Here is a 24,263-nt window from a genome sequence, read left to right on the forward strand (position 1 = left end):
CCTAAAAAATGCATCCATCCATCATAAATATAATCCATAAGGCTTCAGGGGGTTAAAGGATTAGTCCACTTTCAAATAAAATTATTCCTGATAATTTACTCACCCCCATGTCATCCAAGATGTTCATGTCTTTCTTTCATCAGTCGAAAAGAAATTAAGGTTTTTGATGAAAACATTCCAGGATTTTTCTCCTTATAGTGGACTTCAATGGACTCCACTGTTTGAGGTCAAAATTACAGTTTCAGTGCAGCTTCATGTGCTTCCGCTTTCCGTATTCTTCGAGAAGCTTACGCTGCATGTCCTACGCCTTCCCTATTCAACTTACAGAATGAACGCGGCACCAGTTTCGTTTTTTTTCCGTAAGTAGAATAGGGAAGGCGTAGGACATACAGCGTAAGCTTTTTGAAGAATACGGAAAGCGGAAGCACGTGCAAGCCGGTCATCTGTTTATATAAAGTATATACAGTTGTATTTTTTTCTAAAATGACCAATCGTTTTGCTAGATAAGACCCTTATTCCTCATCTGGTATCGTTTAAAGCCCTTTGAAGCTGCACTGAAACTGTCATTTTGACCTTCACCCGTTTGGAGACCACTGAAGTCCACTATAAGGAGAATAATCTTGGAACGTTTCCATCAAAAACCTTAATTTCTTTTCGACTGAAGAAAGAAAGACATGAACATCTTGGATGACATGGGGGTGAGTAAATTATCAGGAATAATTTTATTTGAAAGTGGACTAATACAAACAAACTCAAGCTCATCTTCTCTTTTATCGAAATACTCCAATATTTCTCTTTAAAATGTCTCATTTTAGACTTCTAATTTGTGACCGGTGTTTAGTTTTGCTCTCTCCTCTGCTCCTCCGCGTTCGTCATTATGAATAACCCCCTGGAGCCATATGAATATATATTATTGATGGATGGATGCGTTTTTTTGGGCTTCAAAATTGCACCTCCCATTACCATTATAAAGTTTGGAAGAGCCAGGATATTTTTTAAATATATCTCTGACTGTGTTCGTCTGAAAGAAGATAGTTATATACACCTATAGGATGGCTTGAGGGCAAGTAAATTATGGAATAATTTTCATCTTTGAGTGAACTATCCCTTTAAAAATATTTCAAACATTATTTATTTATTTTTAATCACATTTCATACACCATTGTAATTCAATTTCCTAACCTAGCCATAATAGATATATATAAAAAATTGCTACATAGAACTCATAAATTGATTAAATTTTATCCTATCCTGACCATTTATAGCCTACAACTGCCAAGTGATGTCCACCTCTGAAGTGCAGTGAAGGTCAGCCAAACATGGCCTTTTAAACACAGACCTTCCTTCACCTAAGCATCTGCACACATCGCTACACAATCTTAACAGAGTTACTTTATGTCCTGTAAAAATAATCCCCTGTTATCCTGCTATTTATAGGTCGCTCCTTCAAACTGACCAATCCCTTATGCTCCACCCCTTCGCTTCAATGAGGATGATTTTACTATGATTCTTTGGCAGCATGATAATCCTCCAGCGTCGTCCAGTTGCACCATGAACCAGACCGAGACTGAATGTCTGACTCGATGATGCCTCCAGACAGATGTGGCATCCTCATGAGGAAATTAAAGCTCAATGAAGGAGCGCAGAATTCTCTCGCAGATGCTCAATCGTATGAAATATTCATCACAGAGCAATGCATTTCCAGTGGAACGCACATATTATTCTGGCTTTGGGGCAAATTTTGTCCGATATTTTGAACAGGGACACAATAAAACACTATTTTGGCCTTGGCACAGTCCTAAATATTCCATTTTATCCCTTAGCTCTATGCTTTAGGGTCTCAGGAGCATGATGCAGACACTGGTATTTATCTTTCTTACTGTCCAGTTGCATCAACTCAATGTGCACACGGGCCTTTGTTCTGATTCCCCAACAATTAGCTTCAGATAATGAGGTCAGTTTGTTCACATTTCTATTTGTGGAACCTGAGCAAACGTCTTCTCAGTTGAACAGAGTTGTAGGGGAGTGTGTAACACAGGGTAAGATATAACACCATCAGTTTAACCAATTAGAAATTAGCTATGGGTGACATCACTATCATCCAGCCTCATCAAATGACATTTTTTTATTTTTTTTTATTTTATTTATCCATTTATTTTAATATTCATTCTATTTTTACCCCAGTAACTCAATACAATTTTTTTTAATGTCCTTGTTTTTAAAAAAAAAATAGTTTTACATCCCACCCCACTTAAAGGGTTAGTTCACCCAAAAATGAAAATTCTGTCATTTATTACTCGCCTTCATGCCGTTCCACACTCGTAAGACCTTCGTTAATCTTCGGAACGCAAATTGAGATATTTTTGTTGAAATCCGATGACTCAGTGAGGCCTCCATAGGGAGCAATGACATTTCCTTTCTCAAGATCCATAAAGGTACTAAAAACATATTTAAATCAGTTCATGTGAGTACAGTGGTTCAATATTAAAATTATAAAGCGACAAGAATATTTTAGTGCGCCAAAAAAACAAAAAACAAAACAAATTATTTAGTGATGGCCGATTAACACTGCTTCAGGAAGCTTCAGAGCGTTATGAATCAGCTGTTCGGATCGCCAAAGTCACGTGATTTCAGCCGTTGGCAGTTTGACACGCGATCCGAATCATGATTCGACACACTGATTCATTATGCTCCGAAGCTTCATTAAGCAGTGTTTTGAAATCGGCCATTACTATATAAGTCGTTGTTTTGTTTTTTTGGCACACCAAAATATTCTTGCCGCTTTACAATATTAATATTGAACCACTGTACTCACATGAACTGATTTAAACATGTTTTTAGTACATTAATGGATCTTGAGAGAGGAAATGTCATTGCTGGCTATGGAGGCCTCACTGAGTCATCGGATTTCAACAAAAATATCTTAATTTGTGTTCCGAAGATCAACGAAGGTCTTACGGGTGTAAAACGGCACGAGGGTGAGTAATAAACGATTTCAAATAAATCATTTTTGGGTGAACCCACCCTTTAACTTGACATTTACTAGGCTATAAGTCGTTATTCAATTTAGCAGACAAATTTGAAGTATTATCGACGTGTAAGACAAATAGCAAAAAACTGTGTGTTACATATGTTAAAACTAAATGTTACAACTCTCGATCTGTTGCCCTGCATCATGGGGTACAGAAACAATCTGCGGACCTGCCGCAGCCAATCTGAAGGGTCGTGATGCAACATCACCACATTTCACGCAAATCAGAGGAAGTGGCTGAAATTAAAGTTACCATCTCAACACCGTACTGTAACCCTCTTAGTGTTGGGGGCGGGTGTGTGTGTGGTGGTGGTGGTGGCAGGGTGGGGGTGGTCTCCCTGGTTGCTAAGGGCAACAGGGTGAGATAGATGGAGCCGCAGCTGCTCGTCTGTTAATACCAGCGCTCGACCCTCACGTCCCCGCGCGCGCAATTCTCCACACACACACTCTCTCTCACACACACACTGATCTCTCTTCAGTCAAGGCATGAGGATGCGAGCGGGGATTTAGTTTCAGTGTCTTTTCCAGTCTGCAGCAGATTATTACCTTTCCTCCAGCACACGGGACGGATTTACACACGAGAAACAAGGTTTGCAGACTCTTTTCTTAGTTATAATAAATTTATTTGTGTGTCATTTGAGTATTTCTGTCCTGCACAACTTCATTTTGTATGCTAGATCTGATTGCATTTCTTTATTGTGTCAAAAAACAAACGTATTGTTTTAAACGCTTCGCCAATGCAATGTATTTACACTAGACATGATAAGGAAGTGCAGAGATTTAGATGGAAAGGACAATAGGCGCGCAATGACTGCGCCCTGGATTTGAATTCGTAGTGAAATTGAGCATTTGGTTCAACGAATCTGTTTCCAGCTTGTCTTGCTTTGTGTTTATGTTTATGAACAAGGACATCTGCTTCACTGTTGCGTGTTTGCTCAAGCAACTGTTACTAGTTCATTCATTCATGCGATCAACTTCGCCAAACGTGCCAGACTGTCCTCTCGCATATTATTATCAGACGCACTCAAGTGTGAATTTGCTCTAAACTGCGCTCAGTCCGTGGTGAATGTATCAATTAAATGCCCTTTTACGAAACAAAAACATTGCAGTCGCCGAATTGGATACTAACGAGATTTCGAGAATAAAAGCAGCATGGCTTTACCACAATAGACACGGAATGCGCGCGCGCTTGTGTGTGTGGCGCGCGGGTTGTTGTTTTCCCGCTGCATGATGATTTCATAATTCCTACATCACACATTTTACACGGTGACAGACATGTTACTGATAACTGAAAGCTTCGTGAATCTAAATATATTTTGAATTATTCACAAACTATTGTGAGGTCCTATACATTGGGGATCCGAATCAAGTGACATGAATGAGTATTGTTCAGGCATGTTTTCCAGACACAACAGAAGTAGGATGTCTCCTTGAGTCTTTTCGGTGCATTTTTGGCAAATACCATACTAGCTGTGCAATGACGTCAATTAAAATAACTTGGGTGATGTTGATAATCAATGCATTTTTACAAAATGGAGGAGATGGTTAGGGACGCATTAGCAATGCAAATGAGGTTTTGAAGAGCACTGGCACCTGCTGTCTCAAGCATTTGCATTGGCTTTTCCCTCGTTTCTCATTAGAATTATGTTCTGCTTCTGCAAAGCAAGGTTTGAGCCTACACTTTATCAAGGGAGCTTCTCCAAGTCTCTTCTCTTGTGTTTGCATAACAAAGGGAAAGGGTTTTGTCCATGAAAAGAGGGGACAAAACCGCCAAGCCTCAATTGTCCCAGTGTCAGTCGGATGGGCAAGCAGGGTCTTGTGTCCCATCAGTAAACAGACTCAGTCACGGCAAAATCCAATTAAGCCATGTTCTTTCCATGAGGCTTTTCACAAGGCAAAGAATATTACTTGTTTTTTATGCTACTGTACTCATTTTACGGTGCATACAGTCATAAGGTTCCTTGAATAAACCAATTATGTAACTACGTCACATGTGCTTTCACCTCTAGCATCTTAGACCAAATAGGCAATGTAAAATAATTTCAAATTTGCAAGTGGGTCATTCAGAGGAAGCATTAAATTGCTTTAAGCATCAAGAAAGCTTGATGCAAGAAAATGTTTAATCACAAAAGAATCCTCTGTGTAGAAAAAAACAGCCCCAGTGTTAAACGACATGAGTTGACCTAGGGTGAAGAGTTTAGAGGTTTATAATAAGATCTTTCATTGTCATATGGGCAACGTTATGTGAACTTATTTTACATTTGCCAGTTTCATGTCTTTGCCTGAAAACATGCATGTGCACATTTACGCAGTGAGATAAGCTAAATTGTAGAGCTAAGATACATAAGTTTCAAGCATTGTTAAAAAACACATTTTTCATATGCTGATAAATACAGCCAATTTAAAACTGACTGTTGTCTCCTCTCCTTCTAGCTTTGAGGTCCATCTTCTCCACACGGAATATGATGCAGAATTGCCTAATTCTTATGGAAATAAGTTGGATAGGATCACTCTCAGAGCTGGTGGCTGAACATCAATGAACTAATTTCCAAAAAGAACACAAGGAAATAAGTGTTTTTCAGTGAGAAATACCTGATAGTTGGAGTTTTTGTTTTTGGATATGGCGGCAACTGAGGCTACTGCAGAGCCTGTCCAAGCAGACATTGTCGAGAATAAAGCTGAGGTGGAAACCACAAAGCCAGACCCGGCTTCAACAGAGGAAGCCCCAGCTTCAATAGAGGAATCACAGCCTACTACTGAGGCAAGCACAGAGCAACCAGCTGATAGCAAATCCAAGCCAGCCTCTGAAAAAATATGGGACTCTTTTTTAAATAAAAGTGGGCTTGGAAAAGTAATGGGAGGGGGGAAGAAGAAGAAGGAGCAGCATACAGAAGCTGAGGATACTACTGGTGAGGAGCAGGATAAGGTCTCCAGTCAGAATGATGAAGGGGACACTGCAGGCCCTAAAGAACAGGAATCTAGTCAGCCAGCAGAAGCTAACGAGGCTGCATCTGATGGGCAGACTATTGAAAAAGCACCAGAAAATGAGGAGGCTTCCCAAGAGCAAAAGGCATCTGGTGCCAAGCCAAAGCAAGGAGAGAAGTCCAGTGTCAGAGACTTCATCCGCAAGCCTGTTGCTAAAATTTTCTCACACAAAGGCACAGACAAAAAGGATGGCACAGGGGCACTCCAAAAACATGGGAAGGTTCGTTCGAAATCACTAGATAGACTAGAGGATGCTGATGCCAGCACAACTGTGGCAGACCAAGCAGACCAAGCAGAGGAGCCTCCGACTGCAGACGAGCCAGACAAGTCTAACCCTCAAACAACGAAAAACATGAAACGCTGGCACTCTTTTAAGAAACTTATGGCTCAAAAAAGTCACAAGAAAAGCACAGATGAGTCCAAGGATGCTGAGGGGGCAGAGGGAACAAGTGCAGATGGAGCAGGAGACACTGGGACACTGGATTCCACAACAAAGTCAGAGCAATCTGGGCAAAAAAGGTGGAAATTGAAGAGATCTTGGACATTCCAAGGTCTGAAGAGAGATACATCAGTGGTTGGAATCCACAAACCAAAGGACAAAGACTCTTCAGATGTAAAAGAAGAAAACGCCCCAGAGGCAGAACAGGGGACGGAAGATGTAAAGGTAGCCAGTGACGTAGAAACACAGGAGAAGACTAATGCTGACGGTGATGAGGAGAAAGGAGCAACTGCTACTACACAGCATGCAAAATCTGTGGACCAGCATGCAAATGAGATCTGGACCTCTTTCAAAAAACGAGTTATTCCCAAATCAAAGAGGGCATCTGACACTGGTGGAGTAGAGGAGGAAGCAGCGGGTGAGCAAGAGCAGACTGATGAACCACAGGCGGGTAAAGACTCAGGCAAGACAGCCAAGGCAAAAAGGACACACTTCAACCGTGCTGTGTCACTAAAGAACTTCATACTGCGAAAGGGGAAGAGTACCAGCATGGACATGGGGGAGGGTACAACAGCCCAGAAAGATGGCGATGATACTGGTGAGAGTGAGACTAAAGACATGGATGGCCTTGATGATACAGCTGGGGCAACCGATGTCCCAGAGACTGGATCAGAGGAGCAGACTGTGGCTCAGAGTGAGAGCAATAATGAAGCTCAGGTGGCAAGCGAGCACAAGAGTTCTGATGGAGAGGAGAGGTCCGACACTAGCGCACCATCTGGTCAGCCATTAGACAAGTCTCATGCATCAGATCCAGCAACAGAGGGTGGAGGCCAGGCAGAGCCAAAAGCCAATGGCGAGAATGGATGCTCGGATGCTACATCAGAGGACACCACAGCACATAATCATGAAGCAACAACCCAGAATGATGTGAAGGATGAGGAGACCAACCAGGAGACCATAGACTCTAGTGGCAAAACTTGTCAGAAGGATGGGAAAATCCTCAATCAAGACGGGGAGTGTGATACTGTCAATGCAGTTGCCCAAAGCGGTGAGTGTCAAGCCCCAATTGACTCGAGAGATCTACAGCAAAATGGAAATGACAAAGCTGAGTCTAAAGTAGGACTAGGTACTAGTGTTGAGGTAGAGACCAGGGAGGATGGGGCCCCTGAATGTGGAGGGTCCCTTTCTGGGTCAGCGAAGACCAATACAGCTGAACAAGAGGAGGCCTTGAAGAGGATGTTCTATGAGGTTGCAGCTTCCATCGTGCGTGCAGTTGTATCCTCAGCCACTGAACAGTTAGCCAAGGAGAACGAACCTCCGGACAGTAGTATGAAGTGTTTCCAGCCTGAAAATAATAGCAGTTACACAGATATTGATGTCAGTTACTGTCACAGAGAAGTTACTTTTAATCAGGGATCTCTGTATTGATCTTGAGCATCTGTGTTTGTGGGAACATGTTTTGGTGTTGTGGACACATGTCCAAAAGCTATATATTGTTATATTCCATCACCCCTTTAAAAGGTTGTGAATTTTAGGGTCAGTGAATTCAAAGAAAGGTATAGGTGCTTTAAATGAGCTGTTGTGAAGTTACCCAAAGTACCAGTTTGTGTATTTACAGGAAGTATTCTCTAGCTGTAATAGTTTAGTAAATGAAAAATTATAGCATGTCTCAATGTTAATGTGGACCCAATAATAATTAAGTGTTCTTGAGGTCGAGGATGTTCACATGCAGTTGTGTAGTGTTTGCAGTTCTGTATTAAAAAATTCACAAAATGTATTTTTGGTGAACCTAATTGACCTCTCCTCTGTGATAAAAATGTGTGAATAATTACATTTTAAAATGAATGTTTTAAATGTAGAAATATATTGTAATATATTCTGAAATCTCTTCTGTTATTATTTACCAGAAAAAAAGGCGGGAAACGTGTGATGCCACACAAAGAGGATTAGATCTGCATGGGATTCGTTCAGCGAGGAGCTTTGCCCCCCTCCCCCCAAAATATGGAGTAATCACATGTTTACGCCACGATTCACCATGGTGAGAGATGCAATCCACATAGTTTAAAAAAATCTTGAAAAGCAATAATTCAGAATCATCAATCAGTGCAGTTCTTGCTACCATTCCATCATTGTAAATGTTTTGCCTGTCTACTAGTGAGATTTTATATTGTCATAAATGACATTCCTTTGAAATGTTAATCTCAGTGATCACAAAGTACCGTGATCATAAAGACTGTTAGTTTTATATTAATTGCCATTCTGTTTGTAGTTTTCCTTTGACTAGATATATGTGACACAGACACATTTAAAATAACAGCCCGCCAGACTGCCCCCCGAATTGTGAATTCAATACGGAATGTGCTCTAATCTCTGTGTTTTTGTTTTTAGACTGTTATCTTGTGTACATGAATAAACCACCATTAAACATTAAGTAATTCTCTGGGTTTTCTTGCAGGTTATGCCATTCTTTGCCACTGACAGATTTTAGAAAATGTCAAAGAAATGCTGACTAATGTTAACAGATGAATTGGCATACAAGCCAATTATCTGTCAAAAGTTTGGAAACATCACAATTTTTTATGTTTTTGAAAAAAAGTCTCTTACGTAATCAAAAATCTCTTTAATCAAAAATACAGTAAAAATGATAATACTGTAAAATATTATTACAATTTAAAATAACTGTTTTCTATTTTAATACATTTAAAAATTTAATGTGTTCCTGTGATGACAAAGCTTTATTTTTATTGGATAGTTTAACTTGAATTTATTAATCACACTTTAATCCCCAACATACTTCCATTCAGCTCAGATGATTATGACTGTACCATCATTGACCACCATCATGTTGTCAACTGTTTACACTAATTCACCGAGATCATGCTATTAGCACGTTAACTGCAGATTAACTGAATGCCTAGCAACAGGTTTTGGTGCAGCATTCCCTATAGCTCACTGCGGGTTCAGGGTTAATAAAGAACCATGAGGAAGTATTAACAGATAACGAGCTGACTTAACAGGGACAAAACAGGACAGAGATATTGAGACTGTATTGGCAAGTGGGTGAAACTGACACTCTGCATGACAGACATTTGAATGTGGCTTTGAGATGAAATCAATACCTATCGACGACACAACCCGGGTAGACTTTACAGACTTCGCATATGTTGTCAAAACAGAGTCTCATCTTACATGTCAAAAAGGGTCAATGGTAATAACTTTTTTGTAGTTTTTCTGTAAAAAATACTTGAAATTTGCAATGAGCATCTGCTCATGGTGCTAGATATACTGTGGACAGCAGTTAAACTGGTTCTAGGGGGAAAAAAGATTTAAAGAGAGAGAGAGACAGAAAGAGAGAAATGAGCTTTGATCAATCAGGAAAAAAAAAAAAAAAACTTTGCCCTTTGTTTTAGACTGTTGATGGGCAAAAATCTAGCAACCTCATTTTCCCTCGTCATCTAACTGCACCCAAAGGCAGGCGCGTTTTTATTAACTATGACAGAGCATTAAAAACCTCACGTTAGATAAAGCCATTGAAAGGTAATCTGCTTAATGGTCCACAGGCCAGAAAGATGACACTTAATGGCCACTTTTACTGAAAATACCACCAGGTCAGAGAGGTACACTTAATCTATGAAAGCATACTGACGAATTAAAGAAAACCAGAAAAGAGAGCTTTCATCTGACATGTTTTCCCATCTTTATGTGATTAATAAGAGGATTGTTGTGCAAAAGCCTCTTAGTAAAACAGCACAATGCACAAACTAATGTGTTTTAATCACATTTTGTACTGTAGATATGTAAACAACAGTCAAAGGCAATTTACAGTTGTTTTAAGAAACTCTTACACCATATTATCTGAGAAAATATAAATACAAACAAGCAATTAAAAATAAAACAAAAAGTCCTTTAGTGCATTACCCTCGTCGTCCCACATATTTACAGACGTTGCTTATGAAAAGCGCATCTTTTGGGATAAAGCAGTTGTGCATTGTCATGCACATATATACAATACAATACAGTACATACATCTTCATAGATCTACTCCATTTTGGACATCTCAAATTTCGTGGTCATGATCTCCTGGGGGGGGGGGGGGGGAGACAGGAAAAAAAAAAAAAAAAAAAATCATGAGAGGAAATCTTTTTAAAACAATGTGGAAAATTAGACATTTACAAAAGTCTGTGAAATACAATAAAATTCCCAAAATAACCAACACTGTTATATAAACACCTTTAAAAGCTTGTATGTATTGTAGCATGTAATCTCTGATCTCCTCTTTAAGAGATTTGTCCGTATTGGCGGCAGTTCAAAATGAACACGTCCAATGTTAGCTTTAGTGAGGTCTTATTAGTCAGACAAAACCTCCAAAGCCTCAGCGCTCCTTTTGTTCCAAGCAGAAAGAAAACAACCGACAGAAAGGGAGCGAGGGTAAACACTGTGACGTGACAGTCTGATCGCTCTCCGTTCTACTTTGGGAGCTCAAAGGGCGCCCACTGCTGGCCTATCAGAGTATGAGACACTTACCTCGTCTGAGTCTAGCAGAGGCGGCAGTGCGCTGCAAAACAAAGAAAAGGACACGTCAATGACACGGCAGTAATTGGTAGTAGCTTTACAGGCAAACTGATGATGTCTTTGGGTGAAGAAATAATCTGACTAAAAAGTGATTTTCCTTTTATTTTCCTGTCATTCTAACCATAATTTCTGCAAACATACATGACTTTTATATGATCACTGGACTTACACATCAGCCATTGATGAGGGAATGTTCTCCTCAACCCATTTGAGATCTTCATCCTGTAGGGACCGCAAAACAAATTTGACAAAAAAATATGCAGCATATCTGAGAATACACAATAATGAGCGATTGTTTTCTCACAACATGGCGTTTTATATCTAATCCTTCATAAGGCATTCTTATATATGGCAATACAACGTGCTTATTGTCAATAAAACAATTGATTTTTTGGGGCAAGTATTGCTGTGCATTACCACTTTACTGAGTTTTGCACTTCCGTTGGTCTCTGGTTTCATCCCTCTCATTTTCACACCCTCTGTAGATTCAAGAATAACTGGTTAGAACCGGCTAAACACACAGTCAAGCAAACAAAGCCTCAAAACCAGATATGCAGACTTGATACGCAGCATTCAAGTGTGCTGATAGAACGCAAACTATGTGTTTTCCCATCCTATGTTTTTTTCTTTTTTGATAAAGTTACACTCGGATGCACATCACAATACAGAAGAAAAGATTGGTCGCTACTTCATTCTGACTTTAAATCAAACACATCATATATTGAAGGGCTGCTGGCGAAGATGCCATGTGCAGAATTATTTCTCCGTCATCTTTAAATACAGGCCGCTACTTCTGTCTCACACCTTCTAATTTGTTAATTAAGACTCTTACCGAAGGCTTCATTCATTAGCTGCTCCCCCTCCTCTTCCTCACTCACTTCATCCACCAGTGGACTGAAGGCATACCTGAAGGGTTCAGAAGGACACCGATTGACAATCTTGTCTCCACTATTAGTTGAGTTTACAAATGGGTTTGACACTTGGATAGAGGTGAAGTGCTTTACCTCTGGTTGTTTGCTGAAGGCCTCCATAAGAAAATGATGACGAGCAGGATACTAGAGAACAGGAAGCGCCAGAAGGCATCATCTATCCACAGCTCTCTCCAGTCCTACAAGAGCAGTTGATGGCAAATGGGTGTTAATTAAAGTATAGTTTAACTGAAAAAACAGACACAGAAGAGATATTTATTACATTTAACTAGAGAATGCTTACAGATTGGCACTTGGTTAACTTGAAGGTCTTTGTTGTCCACACAATGAATATAACAGAAGCTGAAAGGGAATCAGAATTTCATTATGAGAATCAAAAAACAAAAACAAAAAGCAAAATAATTCTATTTGCATACATTTCCGTTCAAAAGTTTGGGGTTGGTTAGATTTTTTAAGTTGTTTTTTTTTTTTTAAGTCTCTTATGCTCAAAAAGGCTGCATTTATTTAATCATAAATATAGTAAAATGTATTAGAGCTCAAGAAACATTACTTCTTATCAGTGTTATAATTATCAATATCAAATATCAATGTTGTGGAAACTGTGATAGATTTTTTTTCAGGATTCTTCTTGAAAATTATCTTTTTCAGGACTCAGTTGAGATGGATCACGTGTGCCTTAACCATCCACATTACAAACTGGACGCCACTGAATTTCATTAAGAATTGTGCGACAAACAGTCACTGTTTGCGGATCCCATAAAAATGAATGAAAGGTGCCGTAAACTGAATCACACCTGTCACACAATTGTCCAGCATTTTTTTTGGTGTAAACTCTAAAAATAGATCAATCCAAAATGAACTTTAAGAGCAAGCATGTTGAGGATCGACCATATCCAGGCTATTGAAGTCTCTCCTCCATTAATATCTATATATATCTATATATCTATATATATATATATATATAAAAGGCCTTGTTTCTTTCCCTGTGTACTGCAGCGTTAGCAGACATTATGCTTTTTTTCGGCTAAGGCTTGCCTTTACGTGGCTTTGTCACCGTCCACTTTATTAGGTACACCTGTTTAACTGCTTTTTGACTAAAATATCTAAATCAGCCAATCACATGACAACAACTCAATGCATTTAGTCATGCAGACATAATCAAGACAAACCGCTGAAGTCTAAACTGAGCATCAGAATGGGGAAGAAAGCTGATTTAAGTGACGTGGAACTTGGTATGGTTGTTAATGCCAGATAAGTTGAAACTGCTGATCTACTGGGATTTCCACTCATAACCATCTCTAGGGTTTACAGAGAATGGTCTGAAAAAGTAAATATATCCAGTTCTGTGGGTGAACTGTTGATGCCAGAGTTCAGAGGAGAATGGTCAGACTGGTTTGAGCTGATAGAAAGGCAACAGTAACTCAAATAACTTATAAAATAAGTAACAACCGAGATCTGGAGAAGAGCATCTCTGAACGCACAACACGTCGAACCTTGAAGCAGATCTGCTACAGAAGCAGAAGACCACACCGTTGTCACTCCAGTCAGCTGAGAACAGGAAACTAAGGTTACAATTCCCACAGGCTCAACAAAATCGGACAATAGAAGACTGGAAAAACATTGCCTGGTCTGATGAGCCTCAATTTCTGCTGTGACATTTAGAAGGTAGGGTAAGAACTTGGAGTTTCAATGGTTCAGATGGTGGTGTAATATTGTGGGGGGTATTTTCCTTAGTACCAATTAAGTATCAAATACCAGAAAATTTTTGCTGACTGTTTTGCTGACCCATCCCTTTATAACCACATCTTTTAATGGCTACTTCCAGCAGGATAACAAGCCAGGTCACAAGCTCAAAAAACTGGTTTCTGTCACAAAACTATTATCTGGAACATGACAATGAGTTCACTATACTCAAAGGCCTTCACAGTCACCAGATCTCAATCCAATAGAGCACCTTTGGAATGTAGTGGAGCGGGAGATTCACATCATGGATATGACAGCCGGCTAGTGAGTGTGTATTACGAAATTAAAAATCCATTGAAAAATGTCTTTACTGTCACATTTGATAAACTGAGCATGCTTACTGAATAAAATAAATTTCTTTCAAAAACAAATACAAAAAAAACAAACAACAAAAACGCACCGACCCCAAACTTTTGAACAGCAGTGCATCATGAAGGAAATATCAGTGCTTGCAAGTTTTTAGTAAAATTATAGTTTGAAAAGTTGTCAACCTAAATATAGCAAGAGAAAAAGAGACAGAGATTGAATGTCCCCAATTACAGCTCACTTTCCATTAATAAATCATGTAACCCAGATGTTTGACAAACCAATCATAATTCAGTATGCAAATATTACATTGAAAGGATTACAGTACTGTATTGAAATGCCTAACTGCCAGTGATTAATGTCAAAAACACTTCACACAATAGTGTAGTGGTGTGCAGTGTGAGCTCACCGATGATAGCGAATATGAGTGTGTTGGTGAAGTGTCGGTACAGGGACAGCTTGACCAAGTTTCTCCTCAGCCGGAGGAGCTTCATCGTCTGGGCCAGGCTAATGAAGATGTGACTGGGTGTCAAGGACTATATCTGAATACTAGATTGTGAACATTAGTAAGTTGCTGAGCTCTAAAACTTTGCAGTTGAAAAAAAATTAATGTGGAGCAGAAATTAGAGAACTGGAGAGAGTCTTCCTGACCCACTGACTGTAACGTAGATGAGTTTGTCCTTTAGGTGAATCAAGCTTTATGAATGGAGAAAATCTAAGGAATTCCAAAGGGAAGGAGGACAAAAAATGCTGACTAACATCCGACATACAGAAAGCCAATGTTAAATAACCCAGTAAGAGAGAAAGAGGAACACACACACACAAGCAGCAATGGAGAAACGTAGGATATCCACCAGCAGAGGGTAGAGTCGAGAACAGCCAAGGGGATGGCAGCCAGCAGCACCAGGTCATCTTCAGCCTGGCAGAACAATACAGGGGGAAGAGAGAGGGAAAGACAGAGAGAGCCAGAGGAAGAGAGAGAAGAGGAGCACCGTCACACACACCACCATCGGAGGGTCCTAGATAGGGCTGGACGATTGTCTTTTTAAGATATTCAGAACCTCAATATTTTGCTCTGAGATTGCTTGAAAGGGTGACTTTTTTTCAAAAGGAACTGTCAAATACTTTCCAAAATGATTAATGCAAGAAATACACTAAAACTAGTTAAATGTAATCAAGGGATGATTTTCACTGAATGAACAAACACAAATTACATTTAATAATTTTCACTAAACTACGGTATACTATCGTTCAAAATGTTTGTGATCAAAATACTTTTTTTAATGTTTTTTAGCATAAATTCTCTTATTCTCACCAGGCTGCATTTACTTGATCAAAAATATTGTAAAAATTAATATTGTAAAATATGTTTATAATTTGATCGTTTTCTATCTTAATGTTTTAAAATGTCATTTATGTCTGTAATGGCAAAGCTGAATTTTCAGCAGCCATTACCCCTGTTTTTTTAGTGTCACATGATCATTTCTTTTTAATATTAATATTTTTGTGAAAATAATGATCCTTTTTTTCAAGTTTTTTTGATTAATAGAAAGTTTAAAAGAACAGCATAATAAAATAGAATTGTTCTTTAACATTTTTTTGCTTCCTTGCTAAAAAGTATTAATTTCTAAAAAAAAAAAAAAAAAAAAAACTCTCCATAAACTTTTGAACGGTAGCGTGATTATTAATGTTTATTACAAAAATATTTTAATATTTGCAACACAGGGAAATTCTTGAATGTTTTTGAGCAAATTTGTTGAATTAGATTTGGTTACAATCCAGAGTTAACAAAAGAAGATACTTTGAAGAATGTTTGTAAATTAGTAGAAAATGAAATAGTAGAAATTTTATTTTATAGCCAAATAAATCATAGATATGTATACGCAGATGCCACATTTGACCGCTCCAATATCTAAATGTTATTAATGATACACTAAATGCTGTAAAAATCATCTGGCAATCTCTATTACAGATACAGATGAACAGTAAACTTGCTCTCGAGTGTTCACGGACCAGATCTGATCGCTCCAATATGGCGGACAGCTTACGTATAGCAGCCCATAGAAAAAGACACTAATGAGGTATCTATGTATATATACTTAAGAAATAAATAGCATCTGAGTAATCGAGTAGCATTACAATCCTATGCTGTTTCATTTTATATTGCAATTGAAATTATCTTCATATTTAACACATCGCCCAGCCCTAGTTCTACATATTGCAATCCCTAACCATCATTCAGCCCAAGAAAGGCAGGTTTACATGCTACTAGCTTGGAAGCAAAACTGAAAACAAGGAAAGAAAGACATTCCACAAGGCATTATCTCAACTGTACACCACCACCAACACAAGTGCCAAAGAATGAGAAGAGCAAGGACTCATTTCCATTATATGGCAAGGACTCATTTCCATTATATGGCATCCCAAAAAGAATTGCACAGAGTACTGTATGCACTGTCACTGAATTAGAAAAAACATTTTTAAGTTCAAACCTGTTGAATCAACTGTCATTTCCATTTATCTATCCTAAACTCCACGATGCAAAAGTAACTGTAATAACAGCACAAAATGAACACTATTATGACACGGTCTTAACAGATAATTGACTTGTGAAAGGATATCCACCACACAATACAAGAATCAATGAGGGCCATAACAATGTCACAAAGCAGCCTGCTTGAACCACCGTGCTCCTGCGAGAGAGAGACATTAAGCTTCACATGAAATTAGGTGCAACATCATCATGTTAAATTAGAAGGTTTGCCACAAAGGGGGAGATGTTTCTCCACTAGTCTATTTATTATTGGCAGTGAAAGTGTGTTTGGTTTCAGTGGTGAAACTCTGCTTACCGTGTTGACTCTCAGGACGCCCTCTATTATGGAAAAGATAAGGTAGAGCAGTCCTACTCCCACTACCCTGTGCAGCAATGCTCCCAGTCTTGGTCTGCAGCAAAAAGGCAGTGTTATTGAATGGGAAATGTATAGAACTACGCTGAAGATTACTCTTATAATAAATGCTTTGCTGCAATTGACCTCCACTTCCAGAATTAACTGCAAATAGCATTACACTAGATTACCGTTCAAAGGTTTGGGGTCTGTCAGAATTTTTTCATGTTTCTTATGCCCACCAAAGCTTTAATTTTTTCATATAATACTTTTATTTGATCTGTTTTACTCCAGTGTCACATGATCATTCAGAAATCATTCTAATATGTTGATTTGGTCCTCAGGATAAATTTCTGATTATTATTATTATCAATGCTGAAAACAGTTCTACTTAATATTTTTGTGGAAACCCTGATACATTTTTTACATGTTTTTTAATTAACAGAAAGTTAAAAATAAGCATTTATTTGAAATAGACATTTTTGTTAAAAAAGTTACAATGTAACAAAGTCTTTACTTTTGATCAATTTAATGCATCCTTGCTGAATAAAAGATCAGATTCTATTGTGTTCAATTGTGAAGATACTATGCCTCCATATATTGCTGTTTAAAAACAACTTACTTGACTATGCCATATCCCAGGCTAGCAATAATGACCAACACTCGAGCCAGGGTTCTTTTCACAGCCGAAAGTATCTCTGCAAACACCACTGCACCTTGAACTGCACACACAAAACAAAGCACAATGAGTAACTACATTCACTATAGTAACCTTATCAAAGCTTTACAGTACATTTACAGAATCAGTCAAATCAAACAAAAACCTAAAGATTTATTGATATAATGGGCTACAATCAGGGTTTAACATTAACTTTTTTGCTCACCAGCCACTGTGGCTAGTGGTTTTCCAACGTTACTAGCCACTCAGCATTTTCACTGGCCACAATTCTGACATCAATACCATGAGGAAAAACTGCCATACAGATATTTTAATATAATCTCATAATTTGGCAGCAGGTATATTAGGCTACTGTCACTTTGATGCCTGATGCACGGATCCATTATACTGTTACACATTCGTTTTCTTTCTCAACTGACAGTGTCTAAGTGTATACTCGCCAAGACTGGCATTTTGACATTATTTTGTGTGTATTTGACTATTTTTAGCACAATAAGCTGTGAAAAAGAACTCAATTTAGTACTGAGAGGCTGCTTTATTTTATCGGGTGTGAGCACAAAATCTGCGGGAATGACTAAAATTATGTGCAATATGTGGAATCCAACACTGAAATTCAAGCCTTGTAACACCAACAATATTCATCCAGAGCAAATGAAATTAGTGAGTGAGAGGAGGCGGGACTGTGTGTCAACGCGCTGTCAGAGAGATGAGAGAGCGAGAAAGCACAGCTGGTATCATGTATCTATTCTGCGGAAAAGTACTGGAAACGTTTCAGTATCAATATGCATCGAAAAAACGTCCTTTTTGGCAACACCACATTGCACTTCGTTTATTTTTTCAGAAGACAATTGAAAAATGTATATAGGCCATATAATATAATATAATATAATATAATATAATATAATATAATATAATATAATATAATATAATATAATATAATATAATATAATATAATATAATATAATATAATATAATATAATATAATATAATATAATATAGGACTGACTGATTAACACACCACTGCTGAAATCAACCTGCATTTGGCGGATGTTAATTTCAAGCCCTGGCCACAATACTATACTGGGGAATTTATTTGGCTGTACATCTAAACAGTTTGCCTTTGTGTTGAATTATATATATATATATATATATATATATATATATATATATATATATATATATATATATATATATAATTCAACACAATTATATATACCCTTTATTGACCCTTTAACTCAAACAAATTTGAGTTCACTACACATAAAATATCACATTTCAGCAGCAAACACACAATATGGTCTCACTTCAAGCTGTTTGTGACATAAATAAATATCTAATCAGTTTTAAGGACACATTATTAACTAGTGTTACCTGATTGGCCATCGTAACGGATGCTTTGGAACTCAGCATAGTAGACCGCCTTCTCAATCATGCCCAGGAAGATCACTCCACCAATCCAGAACTGAATCCGCAGCAGGTCTCTCCAGTAACAAGCCGAGAGAGCCAACCACAGCACGCCCATAAACACGTAGATGATGCACATCACCATGTAGAACTGAGGACAATGGGCAAAAAGTTAAAGCTTTTGCATATAAAAGAAACTTACAAAATACTACAAAAGCTAGTTAAATCCTACAATAACATATGAAACAGAGCCTTAAGTAACAGCAGTTAGACAATAAAAAACACACTCACAATCATCAAAGGCCATTCAGATGCTGAGATGTATTCATAGGGGCCATGCATCCTGACCACCACTGTAGTTTGAAATAAATATATATTAACATTATTTTAAAACTATTAATATCAAATTTATTTTAAAATATTTTAGTATTTGTATGTCATTATGACAAGACATTATGCTGAGTTCCATTTGTAGTACATTACTACATAAACCTCATTATTACGTCCAGTTATAATCTTACGTTGCAAGTTCCATTCTGTTTCTTTGGCAGGTGGAATAAGCTCAATTTTGATGATGAACATATAAGGGCTGTCGTCCCAGGTTCGTGCCACGGCGGAGTCTGACCGTTTTTTCTACAACAACAAAATGCATGTAAAGAAAGAGCCACATTAAAGAACAATTTTGAATTGTCATTCTGTGTTATAATACTCACTGAGGCGAGTGGCATTTTTGCTGGTAAAGAGTCTTTCTCTTTTTTGCTTTGCGGATCACTCGATGGATTTGTTGCAGCAGCCTGATCAAACATTTGGAAAAGTGTACTTTTATAAATCTGCATTCAAGTCTTAACTTTGTTGGCATTGAACATCATATCACATCTTTGCTTTCTATACACAAAAAAAAACAAAAACAAAAACCCATCACTTAATAAATCATATAAAGATACTGAAAGGAGTATTTCACCCAAAAATTAAAAAAATGTCATTATTTACTCATTCTTATGTTTACATGAACATATAATGTTGTTAAACTACTTACATTTCTGTCTGTTCCTCACACAAAACTATCACATGGCTTCAGATTATTCAGAATATACTGAACTTGTCATATGGACTACTTTTATTATGTTTTTATGTTACTTTTTTTGGAGCCTGAAAGCCTGTACTCTCCATTCATTTTGTATGTATGGCAGTGAGCAGCTCCGACATTCTGCTAAACATTTCCTTTTGTGTCACACAGGTTTGGAGGGAGAGTAAATGATGACAGAATTTTCATTTTGAGCGAAGTCTTGAGGTTTCAATTTTGATTTTCAGTGAGAGGGTAAAAATATTGAACAGAAAATGAACAAACTTTTTTCGCCTGTACTTCCGTCTTGTCCACATCCCTCCTTCGTCTGCTTTGTTTATCTGTAGTTGACTGAAACACAAAAGAGAGCAGACAATATTCCCAAGGCGTTTCCTACATTTTCTGGCTGCAGCTTAAAGGGTTAGTTCATCCAAAAAATAAAATTCTGTCATTTATTACTCACCCTCATGTCATTCCACACCTGTAAGACCTTTGTTCATCTTCAGGAGACAAACAGATATTTTTTGATGAAATCGATGGCTCAGTGAGGCCTGCATCGCTAGCAAGATAATTAACACTTTCAATGCCTAGAAAGTTACTAAAGACGTACTTAAAACAGTTAATGTGACTACAGTGGTTCAACCTTAAAGGTGCCCTAGAACGTCTTTTCAAAATATGTAATATAAGTCTAAGGTGTCCCCTGAACGTGTCTGTCAAGTTTCAGCTCAAAATACCCCATAGATTTTTTTAATTAATTTTTTTTAACTGCCTATTTTGAGCCATTATTACATATGCACCGATTAAGCGTGCGGCCCCTTTAAATCTCCCGCTCCCCCGCGAGCTCTCGACTGCCTTAAACAGCAAACACAAAGTTCACACAGCTAATATAACCCTCAAAATGGATCTTTACAAAGTGTTTGTCATGCATACATCGATTCCTGTGAGTATAGTATTTATTTGGATGTTTGCATTTGAAACTGAATGAGTTTAAGGCTGTGCTCCGTGGCTAACGGCTAATGCTACACTGTTGGAGAGATTTATAAAGAATGAAGTTGTGTTTATGAATTACACAGACTGCAAGTGTTTAAAAATGAAAATAGCGACGGCTCTTGTCTCCATGAATACAGCAAGAAACGATGGTAACTTTAACCACATTTAACAGTACATTAGCAACATGCTAACGAAACATTTAGAAAGACAATTTACAAATATCACTAAAAATATAATGTAATCATGGATCATGTCAGTTATTATTGCTCCATCTGCCATTTTTCGCTATTGTTCTTGCTTGCTTACCTAGTCTGATGATTCAGCTGTGCACAGATCCAGACGTTAATACTGGCTGCCCTTGTCTAATGCTTGAAAATGAGCTGGCATATGCAAATATTGGGGGCGTCCATATTAATGAGCCCGACTGTTGCCTCACAGTTTGAAATTTCAAAGGTTCACCACTGGTGTGGGGGGGCGTGACTTTGGCAGTTTGATAAATGCAACCGAACCACTGACTCGAAACAAAAGATTCGTAAAGCTTCGAAGCTTCATGAAGCAGTGTTTTCAAATCGCCCCCTTACCACTAGATATTGTTGAATAAAGTTGTTATTTTGTCATTTTGGCACACAAAAAGTATTCTCATTGCTTCATAACATTAAGGTTGAACCACTGTACTCACATGAACTGTTTTAAATATGTTTTTAGTAGCTTTCTGGGCATCTTGCTGGCTATGCAGGTCTCACTGAGCCACTGGATTTCATTAAAAAAATATAATTTGTGTCCAGAAGATGAACGAAGGTCTTACAGGTGTAGAAATTAAGTAATTAATGACAGAATTTTCATTTTTGGGTGAACTTACCTTTTAAGTAAAATTTTGGGCTGTAGCACTTAATATTTTATGCAAAAAGTTTCCCCCTAAAATAATTCTGTTTTTGTCATCTCCTATTGTACAGTTTTAGAAGTTTGTCAGGATAAAATCTATACTGGAAATACGTTTATGAAAGATGAATCTGGGAACACTCAAAATTATCAGTGACACAACTGGTTAGATTACATATTCAAATGAACAGCAAAGTCTACTGGTTAGCTATAAAAACCTGTCAGTTAAACAACAGTTAGAAATAATCTGTGTCGGATCAGATACTTGATAAAACCAGCCAGAAAAGCTATTAAGAATATTGTATTCTGATTGGTCAATCACAGCACTCCGCACCATTGAATAACTTACTATTAGGCAACAGATTTCCTACATAGTTGTGTTAGTTACATATATCACTCCATGGCCTCTTTCATCTCACAATCTTGTCAAATCAATATTTCATATCTATCCTTTTATCTATCTATCTGTCTGTCTGTGCTGCCATGGGATGAGTGAAGTCCTGATCACACAGCTGGGTTTTTATTTTGCAATGATGGTCGGACGACTGTACAGTATCCCTTATATAATTATAATAATTCAACTCACCTGAGGTAATGATTTCAGGTGTAGTTGTTGATTAAGGTCTTCTAGTGCAAACTGGGGTGTTCAATCAAGAAAAAAAGAGAGATGCTTATCGACATTCATGTTAATTTAAGTCTGACATAATTAAACTAAAAACATAGTGACAAAACATACATTTATTCAACAAGGTATGTTCTAAAAAGAGAGGTTACCGTATTTGCATCAATAATAGGTTTGCACTCTATATGCTTATACACGTGTGTTGACCAGGATCCACTGCCTCCTGGCCGCTGTTCATCCTGGTTGTCAAAATATTGTTCTGCTGATTCAGGCTTTTTGAGGAAAAGAGAATTTTGCATATCAAAATGATGTAAATTTAGTCAAAACAACACATTATTATTATTATAAATCCACTCACAGCAAGTCCAAACACTTCATCGTGGCAAGGAGAATTCCGCAAATACCATGATATAGTGAAGTTTACAGAACCATCGCAATGCCCTGAAATACATTCAGCAGATTAATTAATACAAATAAATGCACAGAGCAGCCACAGTATAACATCCTCATTGAACTTGGGTAAAGTTGGTTTTATATTCGCACATTCGGACATCCGTATTCAATAGCCTTGTTAATCACACTACATTGGACATTCACAAGTAAATATGCCATTAAAACAACACTTGCCTATTTTGATCGACTATGAAAAATGTTTTAAGTTGACAATCGTTGGTTGTCAATATCATGTCGCCGCTTAAAATTCACAAACATTAATTTATTGCACATTTATTGGAAAGTCTGAATTTATCAGAAGACCGAATGTGCGAATATAAAACCAACTTTACCGAAGTCCTCATTGATGGATGAGATAAAATAGTTTTGGGGGGAAAACATTGCCAAGTAAAGAGCACACTCACCGTTTATTTCAATGTAAGTATTATTGAACATTGTCTTTGGGAGATAGAAGAACTTTGCACGTTTCCCTATATCTTTCTGAAAAAGACACAAAAAGGAGAATTCTCACCATCTAGTGACCCAAAAATGAATCCTTCGTGTACATATTTTATACATGAGATGTATTTGTAACTGTAGTTTAAAGATTAGAATGAATTCAGATAGACCAAATTCAGAAAAAACTGTAAAATAGCTTAGCCTACGTTCACTATAGGCACATAACATCATTTATCGATCCCCAATATATGCTTTAATACATGAACATATGGTAAGTGTCAAATGGTGTTGTGTGTGACAAGACAATGGTATGTCATCACTCTAGTCTAGAAGACGATACACGAGGGTCAAGATTTCACGTAGACTGAATACCGCAGGTGGTGATTACTTACATTATCCACCTTCAGGATCCATATGCCCGGCTCTGATATAGCTGTCAGCGGTGGTATTAACACGAAATGAAGAATGACAACAATCACTAGTCCTCTAAGTCTTACGGATAGCAAAGACTCGGTCGCCATTGTTATAAGGAAGCAGTTGACGTTACAACTTCTGCGCGAGCAACACTTCCCTGTGCAAATCTACATCCTGTTCGACGTCACTTGGTGGGCGGGGACGTATCTGGTCGTTTTTGTTTTTCAATAAACATTGAATTTATACATGCACTTTCGTTTAAAAATAAAATATCAAACATTATACAATTATGCATATCTTTTTTTAAAACCTAAAAAGATCAAGAAAAAAAGAAAGAAAGAAAAACAACCAAAAAAATAATATAAATGTAATAAAAATCGGGTATAAAAATATCAAATAAATGCTCACAAAGATTCAAAGGCATAGCTTTT

The 24,263-nt window shown here is 37.7% G+C and overlaps 3 protein-coding genes across 3 annotated transcripts in view; 2 read left to right on the forward strand and 1 right to left on the reverse strand.

Annotated features, from left to right (window-relative positions):
• The window catches only part of zgc:101731 (SNARE_SNAP25N and SNARE_SNAP23C domain-containing protein), a 51,421-nt gene that overhangs the window by 6,937 nt on the left and 20,221 nt on the right, over window positions 1-24,263 (forward strand). The gene's annotated exons all lie outside the window — the stretch shown is intronic.
• si:ch211-137a8.4 (uncharacterized protein DDB_G0286299) lies at window positions 3,496-8,864 on the forward strand. Its single transcript, XM_067366061.1, has 3 exons — window positions 3,496-3,620; window positions 5,465-7,503; window positions 8,363-8,864. The coding sequence occupies exons 2-3, from the start codon at window positions 5,652-5,654 to the stop codon at window positions 8,383-8,385; spliced, it is 1,875 nt and encodes a 624-aa protein (XP_067222162.1). The 5' UTR covers window positions 3,496-3,620; window positions 5,465-5,651; the 3' UTR covers window positions 8,386-8,864.
• On the reverse strand, window positions 9,174-23,997 carry zgc:162698 (Transmembrane protein 87A-like). Its single transcript, XM_067366260.1, has 21 exons — window positions 23,811-23,997; window positions 23,385-23,460; window positions 22,886-22,968; window positions 22,680-22,799; window positions 22,492-22,542; window positions 20,322-20,387; window positions 19,687-19,767; window positions 19,495-19,606; window positions 19,265-19,326; window positions 18,941-19,124; window positions 17,513-17,612; window positions 16,855-16,948; window positions 14,856-14,924; window positions 14,415-14,523; window positions 12,240-12,298; window positions 12,032-12,135; window positions 11,860-11,933; window positions 11,445-11,506; window positions 11,197-11,249; window positions 10,980-11,010; window positions 9,174-10,535 (listed from the first exon to the last, which is right to left on the reverse strand). The coding sequence occupies exons 1-21, from the start codon at window positions 23,937-23,939 to the stop codon at window positions 10,494-10,496; spliced, it is 1,761 nt and encodes a 586-aa protein (XP_067222361.1). The 5' UTR covers window positions 23,940-23,997; the 3' UTR covers window positions 9,174-10,493.

Source organism: Chanodichthys erythropterus, chromosome 17 (assembly GCF_024489055.1).
Source record: "Chanodichthys erythropterus isolate Z2021 chromosome 17, ASM2448905v1, whole genome shotgun sequence".
Lineage (NCBI taxonomy): Eukaryota > Metazoa > Chordata > Actinopteri > Cypriniformes > Xenocyprididae > Chanodichthys > Chanodichthys erythropterus.